Raw genomic sequence first — 18,956 nt, forward strand, 5'->3', positions numbered from 1 at the left:
ACAATACTTTATAATAATAAATTAAGAATTAACAATAAATAAAAACAATTAATATTTCTTCAAATTGAACATAAAGTGGAGGACAGCAAACAGACACAAAATTACATCAATTTTCTGCCATAACTTGGCTATTTGTAAATCGATTTAAAAAAATAAATGCCATTTTGTTCAAAATAAAAGGCTTAATATTTCAGCAAATATAATACATTTTGATAAAACTTATATTTATGGAGATATAACTGATTGAGACGTAAACATGGCCACCATTTTGTAATTTGTGAACATATTTTAAGTCTTGATTTTTTGCTACTTTTAAAACTTTATTACAAAAACACTTACCAAATATTAATGTGATTCCTCTATCCAAACTTGAGATATAAAGTTTTATATAAAAATAACAAAATGGCGGACAGGGGAAGACCGAAGGAGAAATTGCCAATTTTCCTAAGGATATTTTTTATCTGGTTTTAAAAGTAGAATCCAAAAAAGTATAGCCAGCCCACCATTTTAAAAACATGCTGTACATATTGTTTCATTGAAATATATTTTTCATCATCTATTGTAACAGGTGTATTAGTTTTATCAGATTTCAAAATTATACAATTATTTTCATTTAATTTATTCTTTAAATTATGAATTACTTTTTTATTAAAAAGTGGTTTGTTAATAATATTTATATCTTTAATTTTATGGATAATGCTATTAATAATATTACATAACTGTTCCTCATCAGGGGAATTTATTTTTATTAATATTTATTTTGGAATCAATTACAGTATTTTTGATAATATTATTCTTGTTGTTATCAAGTATATTAAATTTAAAAGCATTAGCAATAATAGATTACTCATTATCATTAAAGTTAAGATTTGTCACATTTAAAAATTCATTATTAGTATTAGAATAATTGTTTGAATTTTCCTGCAAACAGTGTGAAACATGAAGAATCATTTTTACTCATAACAACATTCTTTTGAAACTTATTATCAGGCAGATTTCTGTTAGTACCATTATTACTGTTACTTTTTATCTTAATCATATTACCAACCTTTACACGTTGTGATCTTTTAACCTATGTTTGTGAGTTTCAACATTAACTTTAATTGAATTAAATACATAATCAAAGATCACTTGTCCTAAAATATTTAATAATTGAAGGTGTGTATTATATAGTCTAATATTTATAAAATTCCTTTTTTAATAAACCTGTTTAATTTCCTGTTTCATCCTAAACCTATCTGTGAATTTTTTAGTTTTGGATATACTTTTATTAAATTGAGAGCCTTTTATATTTATCCTAGCATATTTTATGATGATGTTTAATCTGAGACATGTTTTACTAAAATTTAAAAAGGGTATTACATTATGAAGTTTAATATGTAATTTATAAAATTTAAAGGATAATTTTGCTTGGTCAGCATTCATAATTATTTTTCTGAAATCAATCCTTTCAAAATCCATATGTACTAATAAATATATAATGTAATCAACTTGATCCATCCAAGTACATTATTAAGAAATATCTTACCTTATTTGGTTGTTTTTATACAAGAGTATTAAATATATATATATATATATATTTTTTTTTTCTTCAATCCTTTCAAGACCCATATCACCTCTGCATTAATAATTTAAATATATAATATAAATTAACTTAATCCACCAAAGTACAGAAATAAGAAAACTCTTACCTAGTTTTATTATTTTTATTTTCTTTATAATTTTTACGATAGTACTTTCGCACATCAGTCATATATAAAATTTATATACAACTACATATTAAACACAAAATATTAAAAGATTAAAATTACATATACATATACAAAGGCATATAGCTTGTTTGAAAATATGTAAGTATGTAAAGTATGACTGTTTGAAAACAAATTGAAATGATTTGCAGTGTTGTATTGATTTTGGAGGCCATAATTTTCACTTTTTATAAACTATTCCAGTTGTAATATTGGTTTGTATAAAATAATGAAATAAAAATACAAATAATAATCATCAGTGTTTTATCATTACACTTCAATAATTCCAGTGCACAGCAACTTTCCGAATGCACTGTATATGTATATCCATACATAAATTAAGTAATCTTAGTTATAAAAATAAAAAATGACTACTTACAATAACATAGTAGTTACAACGATCTCCAGCACAACATTCTGCACATTTCCAATCTTCATACCATATATGAGTACAAGAACGCATATATTTACTTTTTAATTTTTCACAATGTTTTCTTGTTGCACAATTTTTTGATACATAATATTGTTTCTGAGCTCCTTGTGACCAGTATGGTGTTGCTATATTAAAAAAATAAAAGATAAATGTATAAGCAGAAAACATTATTGTACACAATCAGTAATGAAATGAGTTAGGTCTATCAGTTTTACTCCTATACCTCAATGAACCTGTCTTTAGTTCATTGGATAACTGAAAAATATCATAAAACTTTTAACAAAATGTCAATTGAAATGTCAAATGAAAGTGAAATAATACAACACATAAAAAATATGATTACCATACAATAAAATTAGCAGCATATCTAAAATCACATGTTGTAAATGTATAAAAATAGCTAAGGCAGAAGGTCCACACTTTATTAAGCATACATACACAAAGCTGCAATAAAAAGAATTTAGAAATTGGAAAATTCAATTGCTATTTCTGTCCTTAAGTAATTATGAATACAATTACTAAATTATGAAAATACCCAGAACATGGGGATTTCAAGTCTGAGTCCTGGTCATGAATGGCAATTTCACACACTACTTAATTTATTATCATCCTTCATAATGAATACTATGCACTATTCAGCACATCACTTGTCACTATTTTACATATATACCTTTATATATATATATATATTTAGAAACTATTTTCAGGGTTGTTAATAAAATTACCATTCATTCAATACAGTACTCAGAAACAGAAACTGGTTTAGGGAAATAACAAAATTGATTTACAACAACTCTGGTCAAATAAGCCTTAGAAAATTTTTTTTATGGATAGTGTACATGCAGTGTGTTGTTTATAGTAACATACATAATAGGCAAATTATAATCCAACATCAAACTTTTATGTTTAATTAAAAATAAAAAATATATTAAAATAAATCTGAACAACTTTATATGTTCTAAATTTTAATATCCAAAGTTCTTATGATGACATTAATCACATACATTTGTTATTACAAAAATCAAAACTTTCATATTTATGAGAAATTATTTTAGAAAAATGATTGATCACTTTTTATTAGTTGACTAGGAAATTTATTTTACAGCTACAAAAGAACGTTATTTGTCATTATCTCTTAAATGCTAATATGGACACCAAATGAATGTAGATCACTCTTCACTCTTCAAATGTATGTATATCACTAAACATTACAGCAAATTTATATCACTACTTTTCAAAATTTATAAAAGAAAAGTAGTTAAATAAGAGGTGCAATTCAAATTTAAGGGCTGATCGGAAACAAAATGAGAACAGTTGAAAAATTTATTAATGATTTCAAATACATAAAAATACACTTTATTTTTCCGAATAATCACAATTTTACTCCAAACAATTTTGATATCAAGAAACAAGCTTCTTCAAACCCAGTGCAAAAAATTCCACTGCCTGAGATTGTAGCCACTTTTGCACCAAGATTTTCATTTTCCTCGAATCATTGAGACATAAGCTAGTTTTCCCCTTATTGTTAAAGCATTATTTAGTATTGTTCCCTCTTTGTCTCTCTCATGGTAGATAACATCAAGTGCTGATGTAATTTTGTGATCTTTGTAAGCACTTGTCTACATTTTCGACACCCATTGTGCACATAGTTTACAATAGCGTCATACCCATCGGGTTGGTCTAGTGGTGAACGTGTCTTCCCAAATCAGCTGATTTGGAAGCCGAGAGTTCCAGCATTCAAGTCCGAGTAAAGCCAGTTATTTTTACACGGATTTGAATACTAGATCATGGATACCGGTGTTCTTTGGTGGTTGGGTTTCAATTAACCACACATCTCAGGAATAGTCGAACTGAGAATGTACAAGACTACACTTCATTTACACTCATACATATCATCCTCTGAAGTATTATCTAAACGGTAGTTACCGGAGGCTAAACAGGAAAAGGAGAGAGCCTAGAGTGTCATGAACATTTGAATGGCCTTCTTTAAACACAATACCATTAACTCACTTTAGTTCATTGCGGTAAATCCATATGTTTCATACAACTGACGTTGAATTTCAGCAGCATTATGTCCTCTTGCATTTAGAAATCTAATCACAGATCGAACTTCACAATCGGTGGGATTTATTACTCCTACTCTAATTTTAACACACTGTCTCGCAAAGCCAAAGAACAATGAACTAATTTCAATGTGGGAGTTACATGCCCAACAGACAGAAGCTACTGAGCATGCGCAAACCAATCGATGTTGTCAAATGCTATTTATAACTCAGTGGCTCTTACTTTTGAACCTCATATAATAAAAAGATTACGAAAAATACTTACTTCCCCAAACAATTTCTGTTAAACACATATCATCACCTTGTTCACATGTTTTAATTGTTTGTTTACACTTTCCCGAGTTGTCTCCCTGATCTAGACATACATAGCATTCTAAACACTGACCTGCAAATAAAAAAAAATAATATTTTTAAACTACTAAGGTAGAAAATGAATATGAAATCTTATCTTCTGAAAAAAAAAAAACTACAAAGAATTATTATGAATAGTCATGCTCATAAATGAAATTTAATTCAATTCTTGTAATTTAACAAGGTTAAATAATATTTAATAACTTATATACAATAATTAATTAAATTATTGTATAATTTAATGTCCAAAAACAATAATATACAATAAATTATACAATTTAATTAAAATTAAAATATAAATAAAAATACAACAGCATAACCTATTTTCCTCCTTACACTATAATTATTGCTATTTCTAAACAAAAATTCGAAAAACTTGACAAACCTCCTATAAAAAACGTAGTCAGTAAAATGATTGTTTGAATAACATTCATTCTCGTTAAATGATAAAATAACACAACAAAAACAAAATACCACACCCCTATCTCACATCCGTTATTGTTTTAATGTAAACTTAATACAATCCCTCAACACTGCCGACTGTTGAAATGAATCATCACTCATAGTTGTCATTGCATATAAGATTATCCGAATAAAGTATTTATACATTAAATTTGTATTAACATGCGAAAGTCATGCTCTGATTTTTTATATTTATCTAAAGTTGATATTTCATCGTAATTATTTCTTGAAATACAAACAATAATATTTCGTTATATTTTTACTTCAATTTACTAATTTGATTTAACTTTAAACTCACATTTTTAAAAAAAATTATTTTGCAAGTAAACTTTTTTTTTGTTGAGAAATTCAAATTCTGTTCGAAAATTTCTTCGTTTCTATAGATTTTGTGTCAAAGAACTCTTGAAAAGTAAGGTTGGAGCGATGATCAGCTGTTTAGATATCTGCGATTTATTGGTATTGTCAGAATTAAGAGCTTAATTTTAATTTAACATAGGAAGTATAGTTGCTTCTTTTTTATATTTCATGTAAAGTCGCTAAATGTTTGGTATTTCTGTGATGGCTATGACTAGAGACTATCTTTATAAATAAAAAATACGTAGTTTTTATTTCATTTTATTACAGTATTTTAAAATTTCAACAATTGCGGCTTAAATATAATATTTATTATTGAAACTTAGCTGTTTCTATTATAACCATTTATTTTTGAAATTCATTTTAATTGTGTATTTTTATGTATATAATTTTATGATGCAGGTACTCTAAAAGATCTTGTTTTATTAAAATGTATACATTGGATCAGTATTTAAACACTGAAGTTATTCAAACGTGTTTGTCCGGCCTTAATTATTGGAGTAAGCATATTTCAGTTTTTTAGATTTGTTTAGTTTTGTATGAAAAAATGGTTGTTCGACACAGCTTGCTAAAAGATGTGCGCATTTTACTTGTCGGAGACAGAGGAGTGGGAAAGACTTCACTGATTTTATCTCTTGTTAGTGAAGAATTTCCTGAAGATGTACCAGCAAAATCTGAAGAAATTACAATTCCAGCAGATGTTACTCCTGAAATGGTTCCTACAAATATAGTTGATTATTCTGGTAAGTGGTTTGTATAAAGTATGTTTTTTTTTGTTTATAAAATAAGATTACCAGGGATTAGATTTTTGTCTCCTTATACAATATCTCTCTTGACCTTTGAAATTTATTCATTCACTTTTATGACAATACTATTTTGTGAAAGCATAAATATTTTTATAATTAATGATTTACTTACCTAAAGATGTTAAGATATAATTGAGAAATTAGTTTTACCATGTTGTTTCACATAATTTTTTACTGAGTATGGCAGTACTGCATGTAGAATCATGTACACTGATAGTTGTTAGACCATTGTTTCCTAATGTAAGTTAAGACTAAAATATTGATAAAAGGCAAATTTAATTCTTAAGTAGAGTTGCAAAACATAATTACAGCTGGAGTATGAGGGAGATCTGTTCTTGGCAGAAACATTAATCACTTAGTTTATAGAATTTTTTTTCTAATAGTGAAAAAAATAAAATTGTTTTATTTCTATTTCTTATTTTCCTCCTTTGCATAAAAATGGTATTTCAAGTTTGCAATTTTTTGTCTTAAAATAAGATACAAAAATCTATGTGAAATTTTTTAAACTCTAACCAAAATTATGACTATCGATAAAAATCTTATTTTTTCTCTATGTTAGTATTTTTAAAAGCACATTGCTCTAAATGCACAATTATTTACATTACACTTTAATATTGTAGAGGTATGTATAGTTTTATAATATTTTTTTCTGATTGTAGTATTATTAAAATTATATAAAATAATTACTTAAAAACTGTAAAAATAGTTATTAAATTGGTGCAAAATAATATTATGCAATACAATATTGTATTAGAGAAATCTCTGTGAGTTAATTCAATGTAAGCACTAACAGTTGCATATACTTTTACTGATAAATTAAGATATGTATGAAAGTAGAAAAGCATAAATCTATATTATCCAATTCAGTCAATTCAGTTTTTTTATACTAATGTTAAGATAAGTGAGATCATCGTAATGATTTATTGATTTGGAAAAACTTTACCCAATGTGTACCTTACCCTCTAGTTTGGAGTCTGTGAATAGTTCCATAATATGCAGAGCTGCTGTTTCACTAAGTTCTCATAAAAAGTGGTTAACCTTGCTAACCACACAGATTAGTGGCTAGCCCTGTTCCAGGATCAGGAGATGGTACCACAGTATCTGAACAACCTTTTGGTTTACTCATGGAGGTAGAAATAAAGGATAAAGAAATAGAAATGAAGGGGAAATGGATAAACAACCCACAGACTGCTTTTTATCAAGGCATCAGGCAAATAGGATGATAAAGGTCGTAGTATTTATTATTATTTAATGTCACTATAAAAGCTTCAATATAAATAAAGGTGGATTATTACTTGTTATCAGTGGATAAATGATAAGATAATGTGAACTAATTATGTAGATACACTGAGAGGTTCCAAATTTCATTGAGGTAATGTGGCAAAGAGTTGGCATTGTATATGATCAAATGTAGGTGGTTAATGCTTCAGAGTAAAGACAAGTTTGTCTTTTATGCTTAAATAAAATTTGTGTAATGAATTCTGTTTAATTATCATAGTCTTTTATGTAGTTCTTATAGAAAATTATTTTATATTTGTTTTTTGTTTACAGCTGCAGAACAATCAAACTTACAGCTATTTGAAGAAATTCAAAAGGCAAACGTAATCTGTATAGTTTATTCTGTGGATGATGATGACACTATGGATCGTGTCACTTCATTTTGGTTGCCATATATCAGAGAAACTTTGTTATCTCGTGCCACAAAATGCCCTATTGTTTTGGTTGGAAATAAGACTGATTTAGTTGATTATTCTACTGTGGATGTAAGCTTATTGGAGTTAGATTATTTTTTGGTAGAATTATATTTTTGCAATTTTGCTATTATGTTATATAAACTAATTTCATTGTATTAAAATCAGCTATTTCTTTCTTGTTAATTGAGTATCTAAAAATAAATTAAACACATGCTTTGAAAGTTCACTTAGCAGAAAATTGTATGTTTCTAATTTTATGGGTCAGTGTTAACTGGAATTGGAAGTGTTATAATACGAGGGTGAATCAAATATAAACTGTCATTTTTTAAAAATAAATTTATTGATTAATAATACACACCATTCATACCTTCATCATTTCTCTATATAGTCTCCTGTACAATCTACACACTTTTGCCAGTGATTTGGAAGCTTGAATATTCCTTGTTCATAAAAAGGTTTGAGGATGAGTCATCAACCAATTGCGCGCACACACTCTTAACATCTTCATTGTTTTCGATTCGTTCCCCTCCAAGCGATTTTTTCAAGGGTGCAAACAAAAAATAGTCACTGGTGGACAAATCTGTAAGGTGGGAGGGTGGTCGAGGTTTTCCAGTGCATTTTTTCCAATTTATCTGTTGTCAAAATCATGGTGTGCGACCTGGCATTGTCTTGGAGAAGATGATATCTCTGATGGGCATTTGTTTCTGTAAGTGGCTTTTGTTGAATGTAGCAGTTGGCAATAATAAGCTGCATTTACTGTTTGTTGATTGTGGAGAAAATGTGTAAAACTCCCCTTGTCAAAAAAAAATCATTGCAAGAACTTTTCCGGCTGACAGATGGGTTTTGGCATTCACTGGACAGCCTTCATCCTTCCTTCGCCACTCCTTATCAGCACTTTTGATTTCAGAATGTAATTATGAACCCATGTTTCATCACTTGTGACGATGCACATAAAAAAATTGTTCCCTTCTTGCCGAAATAGATTTAGATTCACTTCTGATGGGATTTCTTCAACAGTGAACGGGCGATTACCTTTGATAAGCTCTCGAACAGGATGTATGTTGTCATATGTGAGACTTGACCTTGGGCGTTGATCATGACTCATTTTCTACACTTTCTCGCCCACCCTTAAATTGTGTGGCCCACATATACATTTGGTTCTGGGACAGTGTAGCGTCACCACTGTGTCTTTAAATGAGTAAAAATTTCCACAGTTTAACACCTTCATTAGTTAAAAAATTTATGATTATACATTATGCAGTAGATGACGAAACCTCTTGCTCACTCATGGCTGCACTGAACAGAAAAGATTGCAGGAGGTAACCTAGCTGTTTCCCCCTCTCTAACACACCGAACATTCACCCCCATCTACTCTGCCATCCAGCTTGGAACTGCTTGCTGCATAGAATAGCAAAATTACCATTTAAATCTTATTCGCCCTCTCACCATAAAATTGACTTTTTTATATGGTCACCAGGGTGTCATCCTCTGGAATTTTGTTTGGGGTCACCAAGTTAACATACATATCTCTCATAATTATGTGATAGTTTTTTTTATAATTCTTATATAATGATTCATCTTATTCTAATTGATGGTATTTTTTATATTTAGTTATCACCTTTAAACCTCCTTTTGTGCATGTTTTGTTATTTTTAAATGATAGAATTTAATTAGAATATATTAGGTTAGAATTTAAATATGTACCAATTTATTGTATACAGATGTTTCACAAAGTTCTCCCGGGACTTTCTCAACCTACTCTACTGGTGAAAGTTACAGCTAGGAAAAGATTTCACTCAGATTTCAGCTACCTCAGAGAAATGAATTTGTATAGGACGTTAATTAAGGGACAGAAATTCCAGTTTACTTATAAACAATGTTTATATTTAAACATTGTTTATAAGTAAGTATATTTACGTGTATTTTATAAGTAAGTATATTTACGTGTATTTACACGTAAGTATATTTACGTGTATTTGAACATTAAAAATCTTAAAATTTTAAATAGTAAGAGTACATAACCGTAAAACATTTATATATTATATGAAAGTCAAGAATATGATTTCAACATTATGTTTAATTTTATTTTTTTATTTACTAACAAAATAAAATGCAATATAAAATATATAAAAGCACAAAACACATCTGAAATTATATAGAAAATAATAAAAATCAAGCAAAAGATAAAATAAGAATTAGCTTACATGACTTTTTGCTTAAAATTCTAGGCTTTTGTGTGTGCAAAACAACACATGCTACCAAAAAACTGGACTAGCCTGGTCAAATATATCAGAACTGATATCTGGAACAGATTTGATTAACTATATACAGAGTGTGTCACAAAGCTCCCTCAAGACTTTCATAACCTATTTTACTCATGAAATTAATGGAAAAAGTTCATATAAACATATGCCTTAAAATGCTTTGTTTGCGAGTTATGGCTAATGAAAGATTTTGCTTGGATTTCAGCTACCCCGGTGAAATGAAATTGTACTGAAATATTCAGGACGTTAATTTAGGACAGAATTAGTGATTTCTTATGATTTTTGACCTGAAAAATTGAATAAAATAGGTCCTAGAACTGTATCTGCAATAGCTTTTTAAAAATCTGAGGTGACAACCAATAAATTGGGATAAAAAAATTCTGTTTTTTATGTTTATGTTTTATGAAATGTTTATGTTTTACAAATTTGTTAAATGGGTAATAAACACATAAAAATTTTAAACAAAACTTGTTTAAATTCTAAACAAAATGGTGTAAAATAAGTTGAATAAAACAAAAGAAAGGTTAGAAAAATACAAATTTTATTTAGAAACTGTATACTAAACCAAAGTGCATTATAAGTACTAGTTTAATATAATGTTCAAAAAGACCCTGTCATTTTCAATACATTTTTTGGCACACTTCTGTACTGCTTTTGTTGTTCTGTTCAGTTCTTCAGGGCTGTCCTTAAATTGCTCAGCTGCATTCATAATGCAGACAATTAATTCCTCACGAGAATGTATTTTTGTTTTTTATGCAATATTTTTCATCCATCTCCAGACCCAAAAATTTACTGATCAAAAAAATTAGGCAATCTTGGTGGCCAGGAATGTGGACCTCCATGACTGATCCATTTCTTAGGGAAATGGTGATTTAAGTGAGTGGAAATGGCACAAGAAAAGTGGGGTGGTGTGCCATCATGCTGGAAGTATACTTAGCATCTCAGTGTTAGAGGAACATCTTCAAGCAGCTGTGGCAATTCTTGAGAAAGTGCAAATAGACCTTGGTATTTAAGAGGTCAGGTAATGTGAACAACCCAAACAACAGAAATGTTCCATAATTAATGTCCTAAAAATCTCAGTATGACTTCATTTTACTGGGGTAGCTGAAATCCAAGTAAAATCTTTTACTAGCTGTAACTTGCAAATGAAGCATTTTAGGACATATGTTTATAGGAACATTTTTATTATTTTCACGGTTAAAATAGGTTCTAAAATAAGTCCTGGGAGAACTTTGTGTTACATTCTGTTTATAGATTCCAGCACTGGATAACAGAATTTACAATTTGTATATAATAAATTTTAAACTCTTAAAAAAACAATTTCGACAAGTTAACAAATCGTAAATAAATATTTTCTAATATAATTGTAAAATTTAATAACGACTGAAGATGCAGGATCCTGCAAAAAATGATTCTTGGAATTAATAGGGTAAGTTAAATTTATCTGTATATATATATATATATATAATTAACAAGAAGATAGAGAAGAGAGTAAAGAGTATTTCAAAAGGTTTAATGATAGAATCATTGTAATCAGGATAAAATCAAAACCTAAGCTGACAACGATTGCAAATGTCTATATGCTTACATGTGCCCACGATGATGATGAGGTAGCGTGTTTATATGAAGAAATTGACAAAGCAATTAAACACATAAAAGGGGAAACTGGTGTTATAGAGGAAGTTGAAGAGGATGAAAAGGGAGCTACAATACTAAGATCTGAATTTAATATGGTATTGAAGAATTTGAATAACAGAAAGGCTCTTGGGATAGACGGGAAACCTGCAGAATTACTGAGCAGTGCAGGTGAAGAAGCGATAGATAGATTATACAAACTGGTGTGTAATATTTAAAAAAAAAGGGAAAGTTCCATCAGACTTCAAAAAAGAGTGTTATTGTCTTGATACCAAAGAAAGCAGGAGCAAATAAATGTAAAGAATTCAGAACAATTAGCTTAACTACTCATGCATCAAAAATCTTAACTGGAATTCTGTACTGAAGAATTGAGAGGAGAGTGGAATAAGTGTTAGAAGAAGACCAATTTGGTTTCAGGAAAAGTATAGCGACAAGGGAAGCAATTATAGCACTCAGAATAATAGTAGAAGAAGATTAAAAAAAACAAACCAACATACATGGCAACTATAGACTTGATAATGTAGACTGAAATAAAATGTTCAGTATTTGAAAAAGTTTAGGTTTTAAGTGTAGATATAGAAGGAAATTTACTAACATTTATAGGAACCAAACTGCAACAGTAATAATCGAAGAGCATTAGAAAGAAGCAGTAATAAAACAGGAAGTCTGACAAGAATCTTCCCTATCCCCCATTACTTTTTAATCTTTACATAGAACTAGCAGTTAATGATGTTAAAGAACAATTTAGAGTAAAAGTGCAAAGTGAAAAGAAAAAGATGCTACGATTTGCTGATGAATAGTAATTCTGGCCGAGAGTAAAAAAGATTTAGATGCAATGAATGGTATGGATGAAGTCCTTTGCAAGAACTACTACAAGGAAATAAATGAGAACAAAATGAAAGTAATGAAATGTAGTAGTAATAAAGTAGATGGACCACTGAATATAAAAAGTAGGATGAGAAAAGACTGTGCAGGTTGAAGAATTTTGTTATTTGGAAAGTTGGACGGAGCAGGAGTGATATAAAATGCCAAATAGCACAGGCAAAATGAGCTTTCAGTCAAATATATAGTTTGCTTACATCAAAAATTAATTTAAACATCAGGAAAGCATTTTTGAAAGTATATGTTTGGTGCATAGCTTTATATGGAAGTGAAATTTGGTGAGAAGAAAAGAATAGAAGCTTTTGAATTGTGGTGCTGTAGGAGAATGTTAAAAATCAGGTGGGTGGATAAAATGACAAATGAAGAGGTGTTGTGACAAATTGATGAAGAAAGAAGCATTTTGAGAAATATAGCTAAAAGAAGAAACAGGTTTATAGGCCATATCTTAAGGTATCCTGGAATAGTCGCTTTTTTTTTGATATTGGAGGGACAGGTAGATGGAGAAAAATTGTGCAGGACGGGCAACGTTTGGAATATGTAAAACAAATTGTTAGGGATGTAGGATGTAAGGGATATACCAAAACAAAACGACTAGCACTAGATAGGGAATCTTGGAGAACTGCATCGAACCAGTCAAATGACTTTAGATAGAAAATATAATATAAATCATCTTCAAAAACAATTCATCTTTAAAACAATCACAATCAAAAAATGTATGGTTCATTGACAAAATATTGGTGTACGTATCAGAACATTGCTGAATATCAAGCAGTATTGACAAAAATCAATGAGCATAAAAGAATGTCAAATAATATTGATGAACAGCAACAAACATGGGCAAACAGCAACAAATGTAGATGAACAATGCCAACATTGTCAATTAATATCAAACGACAGCATCACAATCGGTGAACACTGATGAACAAACAAAGAATAAGGAACAACATAATGAGTAGAATATTGTTGAACATTAGTATGTGATTTTCGTGCTAGTAAGAATATCGGAAAAAAAATTATCTACATATTTTGCAAGTTCACTTATGGATCAAATTGTTAACTGGAATTGAAGGTGTTATAGTATATTGACATCAACAAATTTAAAAAAAAAAAAAATATTGTCAAACATAGACTAACAACAATTAATGTTGAAGAACATAGACAAATAACAATTAACAATGAACAACCTCAATGTACAACAAACTACAAGTGTCCCAAAAGTCTCACACCATAGGGATATATACAGTATATTTACAATGTTTGTTCAATGTGGTTTCCGTATAAGTTAAAATGTAATTGAAAACGGCTCCTGTGTCCCACAGAATGTTGATCACAAAGTAAGGCATTACAGATTAGCACACTGTTGTGCTCTCACAGATGGTTTTTGTCCCTGATCTTGACTATGTAAACTTGGGATGTTACATAACCCCTCATGACACACTATCCATTGGGTTTAAATCCACGAATTGTGGAGCCCATTCCACTCATTCCCTACAACCAATCCATTGGGGGAAGTGTTCATCTACTCAATCACGAATTTGTGTACCATAGTGCGGGGTGGATCACCTGCATGATCCATTCTGGTTTTCCAGAACCCAGTAGATCCAGAGCAGGCACTAATTCATTTCCTAACATTGCCAAGTAAGTTTTTCTGTTAACTGTTGCATCAGAGAAGTAGGGGCCAATGATCTGGTCTTTCCACAAACCACACCAAACCGTGACGCGATCAGCTCCTTGCTCCTTACTGTCGATAAACCAGTGAGGGTTACTTTTGAACCAGTACCATAAGTTATGTCAGTTCACCTCACCATTTACATAAAAAATGGCTTCATCAGAGAGCATAATTTTAGACAAAAACTCCGGGTCTTCCTCCAACTGGGTCAAAACCAATTGACATTTGTGGTGATCAGGATCGCCTTCTGACATGTGGTGTAACATCTTGCAGATGATACTTGTTTTTTTTGGAAGATCCTTCAAACTTTTGACCGAGAAATGCCCACTTCCAAGCTTGTTCGGGGAATTGATTTTTTTCAGACTTGCAGATACCTTCGCCAAAACCCCTTCCACTACCTCTTTTGAAGTGCTCGGATGTCTTGATCTTTTAACATCGGCAACACTACCTGTAGCCTTGAACTTTTCTAGCTGTTTGCCAACCACTGTGTGCAACACTGGCTCGTGTTGAGGATGCCTTACATTAAATTCATCTGCAACTTATCTATGAGAGAATCCTTCTCTTCCACAAAGGAGGATAATCTCTACCCACTCTTCAGTGGTCAACATCTTTCAGTCCTGCAAATAGAAAACAGAACTAAATTAGTAAAATCCCTATGGTGCAGGACTTTTGCGACACTTGTACATCTTATCATTAATTTTCAGTCATAGTGCTTTCTAAATTTTATAAAGCTCTAGCTTGAAATGTAAAAAGCCCACTGCAGTTATTTTATTGGAAGCTGAAATGAAAGATAATACTAATAGCAGATTTACTGATAAAGCAGTAATTTAACTTTCAGTCTCTTGGCCAAAATTATTAATATTAAACATAATAATGAAACTGAGTATTTCTACCCTTGCAAATGGGTACTACAGTATGTATTTAGCCAAGAAGCATTTGCTTTGAGTATGTAAGATTCTGTAATTTTAATTGTTTGGCTGTTAATATTGCCAACTTACAAAATAAAGAGTTTATTTTTTCATAACTATTTTTTAATAATGAAGTTCTGTTTCTTAGTATTTTTAACATAATGGAAATTAAAAAGGTGCTGTAAAATTATTATTAGACACTATTTTTCTGCCATGTTTTGTTTTTAATAAACATCAAATTACTTAAGCGGTTCTTCATATTAAGGTGATGCTTACACATACTCTCTCATAAATGAATTTTCTACTAATTTTTTTGTTTACTGACCATTTAATAAAATTATTGTTCATCAAACATACCACAATAATGTTTTCAAAAGTTACTTTTTATACAGTTCTGGGACTTATTCTATTCAATTTTTCATATAAAAACCATTTGAAATCATAAACTATCTTGTAATTTAGGTTCCAAGAAGTTTCCAGTATGGCTTCATTCTGTCCTTTGAGAAGAAATCTGGGTAAAATTATTAGCTATAACCAAAGAATGAGAGTTTCCATTTGTTTTTAATAGTTTTTTGATTTTTATGTCCAAAACTTTACTTTATCGTGAGAAGTTCTTTGCAGTGTCTTATTTTTTTGTTTTGATAATTCAAACAATAATAACTTAAATGTATGTTTACATTAAAAAAAGATAAAAAAATTAATTTAATTTATTTTATTATTATTAATATTTATTTATTATATATATATATATATATATATATATATTTATTATATATATATACGTCAAACATTAATTAATTATTTTATTAAATTAATTAATTTTTTCAGGCTGCTATGGATATAATGAATGAATTTAAAGAAGTAGAAAGTTTTGTAGAGGTATGTATGAAATTATTGCAAAATCAACTGTAGTATGTGAATGATTAAGTATTTTTTTATGAATAATAAATTTTTTTTTGTCTTCAGTCATTTGACTGGTTCGATGCAGTTCTCCAAGATTCCCTATCTAGTGCTAGTCGTTTTGTTTTGGTATATCCCTTACATCCTACATCCCGAACAATTTGTTTTTCATATCACAAACGTTGTCTGCCTGCACAACTTTTCCTATCTACCTGTCCTAATTTCAAAGTGACTATTTCAGGATACCGTAAGATGTGGCCTATAAGTCTACTCTTCTTTTCGCTATTTTTTTCAAATGCTTCTTTCTTCATCAGTTTTCCGCTACACCTCTTCATTTGTCACTTTATCCACCCACCTGATTTTTAACATTCTCCTATAGCACCACAATTATTCTGATCGACCAAGTTTCACTTCCATAAACCTATGCTCCAAACATATACTTTTTTCCTGGCGTTTAAGTTAATTTTTAATTTAAGCAAATAATATTTCTGATTGAAAGCTCGTTCCGCCAGTGCTATTCAGCTTTTTATATTGCTCTTGCTTCGTCCATCATTAGTAATTCTACTTCCCAAATAACAAAATTCTACTACCTCCATAGTTTTTTGTCATCCTGTTTTTATATGCAGTGATCCACCTACTTTATTTTTACTACATTTCATTACTTTTATTTTGTTCTTTTTTTATTTTCATGTAATAGTTCTTGTGTAGGACTTCATCCATGCCATTCATTGTTTCTTCTAAATCCTTTTTACTCTCAGCTAGAATTACTATATCAGCAGCAATTGTAGCATCTTTATCTTTTCACCTTGTGCTGTTACTCCGGATCTAAATTGTTCTTTAACCTCATTAACTGCTAGTTCTATGTAAAGATTAAAAAGTAACAGGGATAGGGAAGATCCTTGTCTGACTTCTTTTATATTACTGTTTCTTTCTTATGTTCTTTGATTATTACTGTAGCAGTTTGGTTCCTGTAAACGTTAGCAATTGTTCTTTATCTCTATACTTGAAACCTAAATTTTTTAAATGCTGAACATTTTATTCCAGTCAACACATTATCAAATGCCTTTTCTAAGTTTATAAATAAATGTCATCTAATGTGTTTCTAAGTTTTATAAATGTCATGAATGTTAATTTGTTTTTCTTTTTTCTACTATTAATCTGACCACTAAAATTGCTTTCCTAGTCCCTGTACTTTTCCTGAAACAAAGTTGGTCTTCTCCTAGCACTTATTCCACTATCCTCTCAATTCTTCTGTACAGAAGTCTAGTTAAAATTTTTGATGCACGAGTAGTTAAGCTAATTGTTCTGAATTCTTTACATTTATCTGCTCCTGCTTTCTTTGGTATCATGACTATAACACTCTTTTTGAAGTCTGATGGAACTTTCCCTTTTTTGTAAATATAACACACCAGTTTGTATAATCTATCTATCGCTTCTTCACCTGCACTACTCAGTAATTCTGCAGGTTTCCCATCTATCCCAGGAGCCTTTTTGCTAATCAAATCCTTAATACTGTATTAAATTCAGATCTCAGTATTGTATCTTTCGTTTCATCCTCTTCCATTTCCTCTTCATCCTCTATAACACTACTTTCTAATTCATTTCCTCCATATAACTCCTCAATATATTCCACCCATCTATCTATCAACCTTTTCTTTCAAGTTATAAATCAGTGTACCATCTTAACACATACTACAAAATTCTCCTAACTGTCTGTATGCTCTGTCTGTTTTACCAATGATCATTTCTCTTTCTACTTCTGAACACTTACTAGCATTCTTGTACTTTCTATGCTCATCCATCATTTGCAATATATCTACTGTTCTCCTCAAAACTCTTCTTTACCGCCTCTTTCTCAAGCACCCCTAAATTCCACTGATTCATTCAACTTGTCAAACTTGAAAGGCCAGCAATTATTGAAGAACAGTTCAGTGCATGAGTAGAAATTGACAACAATTTAACCATTGCAGAAATCACAAGTGATTCAGACATCTTGCTACCCATTGTTAAAAATTCACAAATTGAAGACAACAATGATGACGAAGTGGAAGAGCCACACAGAAAACCGTAAGTAAACAGAAGGTCCAGAAATCCTTGAGTAATATCTGAAGAGCTTTGGAGGAATGTGGCAGTGGCAAAGAAGAATATAGTCATTTGTACAATTTGGAATCATTTTTAAATAAAACAGACACTACAAAACAAAAAAAAAATGAAATACTTTTTTAAAAGCTCATAATTTAGTAACAAAAAAAGTAATAAGCTCTTAGTTTTTAAAAAATACACTGTAATTTAATTGTTAAATCTAAAAATTAATACATACATACTGTGAAATATTTTATTTTAAATTTAATGTATTTTTTAATTTAAGTTAATATGTAGTTACTTATTGTTTCATATTGAAAATAAAAATTAAAAAAAGTGTAGGTCTTACATGTATGTAATAGCCTACTCCTGTTTGTCGACTACACAATTGCCAACTCCATTTTCAGATAATACAATTGCTGCTTATTACGATTACACCAGAAATCCCAGCATGATCATAATAACCAGTGACCATTATCATTTTTTTTTACTTAAAAAAAAAATCTTATATAGTAAAAATAATACTTTCTGAATTTCTCTTTATATTTTTACTTTAGTCAAGGCCAATTTATGAGTTAATGAGTTGTTAATGTTTATATTACTTTTGGCACCATCTAAAGAATAACAAAATTTAAAGAATTCAAAAAGTATTATTTTTACTTTATGGGAGTTTGTTTACTTTGTATCATTCTTTTACATACTTAT

At 29.7% G+C, this 18,956-nt stretch overlaps 2 protein-coding genes across 3 annotated transcripts in view; one reads left to right on the forward strand and one right to left on the reverse strand.

Annotated features, from left to right (window-relative positions):
• cold (coiled) overlaps window positions 1-5,122 on the reverse strand; it is a 14,786-nt gene extending 9,664 nt beyond the window's left edge. Inside the window, exons 1-3 of the mRNA XM_075365115.1 lie at window positions 4,981-5,122; window positions 4,510-4,629; window positions 2,128-2,306 (exon numbers count right to left, since the gene is read on the reverse strand). Coding sequence (XP_075221230.1) covers window positions 2,128-2,306; window positions 4,510-4,629; window positions 4,981-5,029 — 348 coding nt within the window. The 5' untranslated portion in view covers window positions 5,030-5,122. The remainder of the gene's footprint in view (window positions 1-2,127; window positions 2,307-4,509; window positions 4,630-4,980) is intronic.
• A 327-nt stretch (window positions 5,123-5,449) lies between these two features.
• The window catches only part of LOC142324250 (mitochondrial Rho GTPase-like), a 68,180-nt gene continuing 54,673 nt past the window's right edge, over window positions 5,450-18,956 (forward strand). The window contains exons 1-3 of one of the 2 annotated variants that reach the window (XM_075365110.1): window positions 5,450-6,154; window positions 7,769-7,980; window positions 16,098-16,148. In XM_075365110.1, coding sequence (XP_075221225.1) covers window positions 5,959-6,154; window positions 7,769-7,980; window positions 16,098-16,148 — 459 coding nt within the window. In that variant the 5' untranslated portion in view covers window positions 5,450-5,958. The remainder of the gene's footprint in view (window positions 6,155-7,768; window positions 7,981-16,097; window positions 16,149-18,956) is intronic. The other variant, XM_075365111.1, reaches the window with a different exon arrangement.

Source organism: Lycorma delicatula, chromosome 4 (genome assembly GCF_047948215.1).
Source record: "Lycorma delicatula isolate Av1 chromosome 4, ASM4794821v1, whole genome shotgun sequence".
NCBI lineage: Eukaryota > Metazoa > Arthropoda > Insecta > Hemiptera > Fulgoridae > Lycorma > Lycorma delicatula.